Source organism: Dipodomys ordii, unplaced genomic scaffold, assembly GCF_000151885.1.
Source record: "Dipodomys ordii isolate 6190 unplaced genomic scaffold, Dord_2.0 Scaffold56, whole genome shotgun sequence".
Lineage (NCBI taxonomy): Eukaryota > Metazoa > Chordata > Mammalia > Rodentia > Heteromyidae > Dipodomys > Dipodomys ordii.
The window spans coordinates 7332725-7340782 of record NW_012267272.1 but is presented as its reverse complement, the minus strand read 5'-3'; the positions used below and the strand labels follow the sequence as shown (position 1 = coordinate 7340782).

The window sequence follows — 8058 nt, the reverse complement described above, 5'->3', positions numbered from 1 at the left end:
CCCCCCCCCACTCGCTGGAGGCCTGGTGACCTCTGGCTGGGCTGGCGTGGCTTGGGAGACCCAGTGCCGCGGGCGATTAGAGGGTGGAAGAAATCCTTGCCGCCGCCGTTTCCAACACCCCAAAGACTGGAAGTGCCCGTCTGGGGTGGGCAGCTTAGGATGGGAGCAGAATTGCCAGAGGAAGTCAAGGTAAGCAGGGAGGGCCCCCAGTTCTGGGGCTTGAACTTGGGGCCCGGGCCGTGTCCCATAGCCTTTTTCCCTCAAGGCTGACACTCTTGTCACTTGAGCCACAGCTCCATTCCAGGCCTTTTCTTGGTTCATTGGAAATACGAGTGTCTCGGGATGGGCTGCCCAGGCTAGCTTCTAACCTCAGGCCTCCGATCTCAGCCTCCTGAGTGGCTAGGATTACACGCACGAGCCCAGCTGACAGAGGCTTTTGATAGCAGGCCAGCGAGGCTTGGCCGGAGGGCTGGTAAGCAGCCCTGGGCTGGGTGGTAGAGGCACTGGAAGAACTGACATCTTGGCCTGCTGTGTGCCACGGAGCCCCAGAAACGCAGAGAGGTCCCCAGGGAAAAAGACACTTGGGCTGAACCCTTGGAACCTCTGCTAAGAAAATGCAGCATGGAGGGCTGGGGCTGAGGGAACAGTGTAAATAAAGTCACTGAGAGAGAGGCAGTGCGTGGAGAGCCACGTGTGGCCACGCGGGGAGAGGAGTTGGGGGGGGGCGGGTAGTTCACCAGCCAGGCAGCTCTGAGAAACAAGGAAAGATCTGTGAGGAGGAGGAGTTCCCCAAGGCAGAAACGATGCATCAGCTCCCTCAGGTCATGGGATGGAGGTCTGGAGGCTGAGGAGACCCGGACTTGGCCATAACCAGCCAGGGTGCAGGATGCCGAGCCAGCCCTGGAGAGGCAGGGAGGGATGGACGGCGTCCAGGCACCGGGAGGTAGGCCCCTGGGGAAGGGTTTGGTTGAGCACTGGGTGAGGTAGGTTAACCCTGAGTTGAAAGCTGCTCAGGAGAAAACAAAGTCAAAAGAGTAGACGTTTTGAAAGGCTTGAATGGGAGCCGATTGCAATATCTGGAACATTGAATTTGGCCCGAAGTTTTCTGGCAGCTCAGGAACAAACAAACAACAAAAAAAAAAATACACACTGGGATTGCATAGTTTTGGCCTTGAGACAACAGAAAGCATATAAATGAATTTCAGAACAATTTTATTTCCTGGAATTGAACTCATCTGGGAGTTTATCAGAGGAACTTTGTGTAAAGACTTGTGAGTAACTTAAAAAAATCTTTATTGTACATACAAAGCAAAAATAAACATAGATAAGAAAAGGAAAAGGTAGAGAAGAAGGGAGGGAGGAAGGAAGGAAGGAAATCTTCATTGTCTGTATTAGAAAAGATGGGAAGGTGGCTCATGCCTGTAATCCTAGCTGCTCAGGAGGCTGAGATCAGAGAATCCCTTTGGGAAGCCAGCCCTGCCAGGCAAGTCCGTGAGACTCTTTGAATGGTTAATTGGAGATAGAGGAGTCTCACAGGGACTTTCCTGCCTAAGCTGGTTTTGAACAGTGACCCCCAGATCTCAGCCTCCAGAGTAGCTAGGATTACAGGCCTGAGCCACAGCGCCCGGCTTCCTGGAGACTGGTTAACCAGAAAATGGGAAGTAGTGCTGTGACTCAGTGATGGAGCACTTGCCTTGAGCAAACGAGCTCAGGGGCTGGTGCCAGGTCCAAAGCTGAAGCCCTACCACCAGAAAAAAAAAAAAAAAAAAAGAAAAGATGGGAAGATAAATCTCCACATGACTGGCTTCCTATGCCGTGTTCCTCAGAAGTAGAGGCAGACCAGTTTTCTGAGGGCTGTGGCTGTCTGGGCGCAGGATCACTGTGCAAGGACAAGGCCCTGAGGCACTGGGTTGTAGGAAGCCTATGGGTGGAGCTCGTGGTCCCTGGCTCCGCAGTGGAGGCAGAAGGGAGATCTACTTCCAGGAATGTATAGGGCAGAATTTCCAACATCTCCAGCCAAGAAAGCGGAGGCTGGTCGTCTGTAGTCTATAGGTTGGTGACAGAGACTTCGGTGGTGAGGCTGGGTAGGACTTCACATCCAGAAATACTGTTTAAAGGGGAAATGGCCTTGCACAGGTGGCTCACACCTGTCATCCTAGCTACTCAGGAGGCGTGACACAGATTTCCTCAGTGCTGGCCCATTGGTGTCTGTGGAAAGCAGAGAATCTGCAGGATTAATCTGCACCTAGCCAGTGTTTTGTGTGTGCTGGTATTGGGGCTTGAACCGATCCTGGACTTTCTTACTTAATCTGGCTTCGAACCTTGATCCTCAGATTTCAGCCTCCTGAGTAGCTAGGATGGCAGGCATGAACCACCAGCAGAGAGAGAGAGAATGTGTTTGTTACTGAGAATCAAACCTAGTACCTAGGCAATCACTCTACCAGTAATATATCTATATCTATTAATCTATCTAGCTATCTATAGTGAGATAGATATAGATATACGTATATTTTCAGTTCCAGGGAAGGGAATTTTTTAATGCTTGGGTCCCATCCTAGCCTGATTACAGCAAAATCTGAGAGGATGCTAGATATCCATAGTTCTTCAAGCTGTACAGATGATTTTTTTTTTTTTTTTTGGTTGGTCCTGGGGCCTGAACTCAGGGCCTGGGCTCTGTCCCTCAGCTCTTCAGCTCAAGGCTAGCACTCTACCACTTAAGTCACAGCACCACTTCCAGTTTTCTTGTGGTTAATTGGAAATAAGAGTCTCCCAGGGTTTCCTGCCCAGGCTGGCTTTGAACCGCGATCCTCAGATCGCAGCCTCCTAAATAGCTAGGATGACAGGCGAGAGCCACTGGTGCCCGGCTCCAGATGATTTTAAGATACAGCCGAGGTTGAGAGTCTGCTTGAACAATCATGAGAAGACTGACACAGGGAGGAGGGCCTCCGGGTCTTGGGACCCTGTCCCCAGTCTTCACAGAGCACTCCTTCTGTATAACTTAGACGCTATGAGGAGGACTTGGCGGTTATGGGGTTCCTTCTCTGGTATTGCTCTGATAGTAGGGTGTCTTTGGAGAGATTCTGGTGGAAATCCTGGGTGGATCGTTGCAGACTTTTTCACATGTGGCACTCCACCGCCACATGGCTCCTTGGTGGCTCTAGGCCCTGGGCCCAGCCCGTCAGCCGAATGTGGCTACATATAGACTTCGCCACCAGAACCAACTGGCTTCCTCAAAATGCATGGGGCCCTCCAGGCTCTGAAGAAACCCCCACTGGTCACCCAGCACAGAGGTTGTGAGGCCCGTCTGCCCCATTAGTAATAGGAGCTGAGCAGTTCACTGAGTTCCGTACGTGTGATATTCTAAAGACAGCAGTGTTGAAGAACACAAATTGTCTTCTGTCCTTGTTACCGTCAGTGTCTGATTTGGGCAAAAGTCAGTTGTGCTCTGTCAGTGCCTGGTGTTCTTCCCCGTCCCCTCCCAAGCTGCTGCTTTACCTTTGGCTTCTGATATTTTTGGCTTTGGCTGGCAGGCCAGCAGGGCTGCAAGAGAAGTAAGCCTGAAACTTCCTTTTTTAACAGCTCAACTGTGGAAAATGATCATTTGTGGTGTTTTGGTTTGGTTTGGTTGTTTGGGTTTGCTTTGCCAGCACTATGGCTTGAACTAGGGCTTTGCGCTTTTGCTTAGCTTTTTCACTCAAGGCTGGCACTCTCCCACTTGAGCCGTAGCTTCATTTCCAGCTTTTTAGTGGTAATTGTAGATAAGAGTCTTACAGACTTACCTGCCAGGACTGGCTTCAAACCGAGATCCTCAGATCTAAGCCTCCTGAGTAGCTAGGATTACAGGCATGAGCACCTGCTTTGTTCCTTTGCTTTCTTAAAAAAAAGTTATTTGTAATGTTAAGTTTATATATATACATACTTGCATATATGTCTGTATTTACATGTGAACTTTGAAAGTTACGTTTTTTTGTAAAAAATGTCAGCAGTGTTAACAAGAATCTGAACGAAAGTGACGTCTTGTCCCCTCCCATCCCGCCCATCTCGAGTCTGTCAGTCACTGGTGCTGTGCACATCAGATCCTCCTACTTCCTTTTTCTTTGCAGATGTTTACCAAAATAAAAGCATTTGTGCAACATGTGATTATAATATTTTATGGGAGCAATTTTGATTCATACATATTCATCCTCCTTTTTAGCCCCTGCCTGAGGTGCTTTCTATAGATCGACTTAATTTGTTTAACAAATGATCTATTTCTAGGCAATTGGTTCTTTCTTTCTTTCTTTTTTAAACACCAGAAAGTATTTTTTTTTTTTTTGGTTGGTCATGGGGCCTGAACTCTGGGTCTGGGCGCTGTCCCTCAGCTCTTCAGCTCAAGGCAAGCGCTCTACCGCTTGAGCCACAGCACCACTTCCAACAACTGGTTGTTTCTGATTTTAGCTACTACAGAAGATGATGTCACAAACCCTCACCAATCCTGGTTCTAACATCTCTGTATGTCTGTGTATGCTATGTACCTAAAAGTGAAATTGCTACATTGAAGTAGCAAAGCCAAATATTTCTTACATAATAACTGGTCAATGATGACTTTTATGAAAATGAGATTCTGATAGTCTTGAAAAACTTACATTACTTCTCTTTCCATAATCTAAGCAGCCCACCCTGGTTCCCCCGCTGAATTTATTGTGAATTTCTATTATAGTTTTGGGGGGGTTTGTATGATCAGTACTGGGATTTGAACTCAAAGCAGGCTCTCTACCACTTGATCCATGCTCTCAACCCCTTAAGTTTATGAGAAAATTAAAATTTATAGTGCAGCACATTCAGAAAGACGATTTATTATTTTGAGGTTTGTTAAATGTGAAAAGACAACATATAAAATCCAACTTTCTTCTTGTTGTGTGTGATATGTGTGCTGGTCCTGGGGCTTGAACTTGGGGCCTGAGTGCTGTCCTTGAGCTTTTTTGCTCAAGGCTAGCTCTCTGCCATTTGAGCCACAGCTCCACTTCTGGAGATGAGAATCTCATGCGGACTTTTCTGCCCAAGCTGGTTTTGAACCGTGATCTCAGCCTGCTGAGTAGCTAGGATTACAGGCATCAGCCACCAGCACCCAGCCCTTTAGCTTTCTTGCTCAAAGCTAGAGCTCTACCACTTTAGTCACAGCTCCACTTCCAGCTTTTCAGTGGAGGTAACAGGTTGACAGACCTTCCTGCCTTGGCTGGCCTCAACCCTCCACCTTCAGGTATGATTCCTGGGTGGGTGCCGCAGGGCACCCTGGGCCTCACAATCTGCAGTCCCTGTGGGTAGGAGGAGTCTGCCCTCTGAGCAGATTTGGTGAGGATGGCAGATGGGAAAAGGGGAGTTTCCTGAAGAATCTGGCCTCCTACTCTGGGTCTGTTTGTCTGGGCCTTGTCTCTGGCTCTCTGGGGATTTGGGGATTCTCTACTTAGTATTCTGAGCTCTAGGTGGGATTTGTTCAGACTTGGAATGAAGCATGTGATCATCCAATCCAAAGACATCTTGTTGTGACTGTCAGCCTTTATTTATATCCGGTCCTTTTCCTTGTTTGTGACAATCAGCAAACACACACCAGCTCCCAGGACTTCAAAGGGAGATGAGTGCACTCTGTTTAATCCATAACCTCCCTCCAGCTGGCTGAAGCATCTAACAGGGTGGGAAAAAGCGTCAGAGAGGAAAAAGAGAGAGCGGCCTCTCAAGCAGCCTCACTTGGAGATTCTGGTACTACAGAGACAGAGCCAAGAGAGCCTCCGGTCCCAGGTTCCCCTTCCCTGAATTTGGGGCAGCCAAGATTCCTGGAACAGAGTACAGAGAAATGGGGGAAAGTACACACACCACTTGAGGTTCAGACTGCCAGTTCATTGCAGGAAGAAAGCAGGTGATGAGAGAGGCGTTGCGAATGGAAGAGTCCCAGGAGACAAGTCCTTGTGTTCCTTCCCCTCGCCTCTGAAATCTGGCTTTCATCCCTAACCATCTGCTGAAACTTATTCCTGATAAATATAATGGCTGGTGCTTCTTGGCCTTACTAATACATCTGACCTTTCTTTCATGAAATGAAGTCAAGGTGGATACAAAACTAATGTTAGGCTGGGTATGGTGGTATGCACCTGTAATCACAGCTACTCAAGAGGTGTTCAGTAGGGGGGATCGCTGTCACAGGTGGCCCTCGGCAAAAGCATCAGATCCTATCTGAAATAAAGCAGAAAAAGCTGGAGGTATGGCTCAGACGGTAGGGCACCTGCCACCGAGCATGAGACCCACCAAGAAGTTTTTAAAAGCCAACAAATGGAAGCGCACCGATACGTTTGTGCCACTTGTCAAAATGTCAAAATGCCATTGCTTGATGATCCTTCTACTTGTTAAATGAGTGTATAGATTAGCTTCGAATCCATCGGTGCTGGGTCAGATTAGCTAAATGAGGCCATAAGTAAAAGCTCATTCCTCAGACCTCAAAATTTAGCTAAACCCAGCTCTGGTGGTTCACGCCTGTAATCCTAGCTACACTGGAGGCTAAGATCTGAAGATCCAGGTTTGGAGCAAACCACCAGGCAAATTCTGAGATTTTATTCTCCAATGAGCCAGCAACAAGGTAAAAGCGGGTGTGTGGTTCAAGTGGCAGAGCACCAGCCACAAACAGACGAAGCCTAGCGAGACCCTGAGTTCAAGCCTCAGCATATGCACCAATCAAAACAAAGCTCCCCAAAATGAACACATTCCCAGGTGCTGAACAACTTGAGAGTACTCAGCACCAAGTCCAGCTAGTAAACAAAGGCCCCATTTGGGGCCTCCTCTAAGAAGCAGGAGGACAGCCAGCTCTGCAGGGGCCCCAAGAGAGCCGGCTACGCCCAGGAAAGCGGTGGTCCCACCTGCCTTGCCGCCGGCAAGGCTGAGGGCATCCCTGCCCAGGTTACCCCCACAGCGGCTGCCGCAGGGCGGGTCAGCCCCGGGGATACCTTCAGAGCCAACTTTCACAGATCCTGCTGCCACCCAGCCATCTCTCCGAGAGAGCTGATTCATTCTTCGTGGTGGTGGAGGTGGAGCCCGCTCCTTGAACATGCCAGATGGGTGTCCTCCTCAACGATCTGAACTCCTGGCCCTGTTTGAGAACGTGTTAAAGTTTTAAATACATTAAAAATAAGTGAGTTTGAGTAAGCAGCCCTTTGGTGTTTGGGACACCCTGTTATTATTATCATCAATGCAGGATCTTGTTTGTTTTCTTTTTTTTATAAAATTTTTTTGGGGTGGGGTCGGTTATGGGCTTGAACTCAAGGCCCGGGCGATGTCCCTGAGCTTCTTTCTTTGCTCAAGGCTAGCGCTCTACCACTTTGAGCCACAGTGCCACGTCCGGTTTTCTGGTTGTTAATTGGAGCTAAGAAGCTCAGGGACTTTTCAGCCCAGGCTGGCTTTGAGCTGCAATCCTCAGATCTCAGCCTCCTGCATAGCTAGGATTACAGGCGTGAGCCACCATGCCCAGCTTGTTTATGAATTGTTTAAAAAATATTTTAATATTTTTTGATTATCGTAAAGGTGATGTGCAGAGGGGTTCCAATTACACAGGTCGGGGACAGTGTCCCCCCTTCCCTTGCTTTCTCCCAGTTTTTCCCTCCCATCCCCTCACAGAAGTTGTATAGTCATTCTCAACATAGTGTCTAGTGAGTAGCACTGCTGTATTTGTTCACCCTTTGTCCCACCATTTCTGTGTCCTCCGCTTATTCTCCCAAAGACAGATAAACAAGACAAAAGAAAAGAAAACAAAAACAGTAATGAAGGGGGAAAAAAACCCTCTTGTTTCCATTTCCTGGAGTTCATTTTGATAAATACTATTTTATATGATGAGGCATTGTGGCTTTGTGCTCCTCCTGGTGCTGGGAAGATGGTTCAGTGGTAGAGCGCTTGCCTTGCATACATGAGGCCCTGGGTTTGATTCCTCAGCACCACATAAGCAAAAAGAAAAAAGCCAGAAGTGGTGCTGTGGGTCAAGTGGTAGAGTGCTAGATCTGGCTTCTGCGTATGAGAGAACGCATGCTCCATTTGTACCTGCAT

The 8058-nt window shown here is 48.3% G+C and overlaps 1 protein-coding gene across 1 annotated transcript in view; it reads right to left on the bottom strand.

Annotated features, from left to right (window-relative positions):
• Adck2 (aarF domain containing kinase 2) overlaps positions 1-7071 on the bottom strand; it is a 31624-nt gene extending 24553 nt beyond the window's left edge. The window contains exon 1 of the mRNA XM_013021561.1: positions 6882-7071. Coding sequence (XP_012877015.1) covers positions 6882-7071 — 190 coding nt within the window. The remainder of the gene's footprint in view (positions 1-6881) is intronic.
• Positions 7072-8058: the final 987 nt, after the last annotated feature.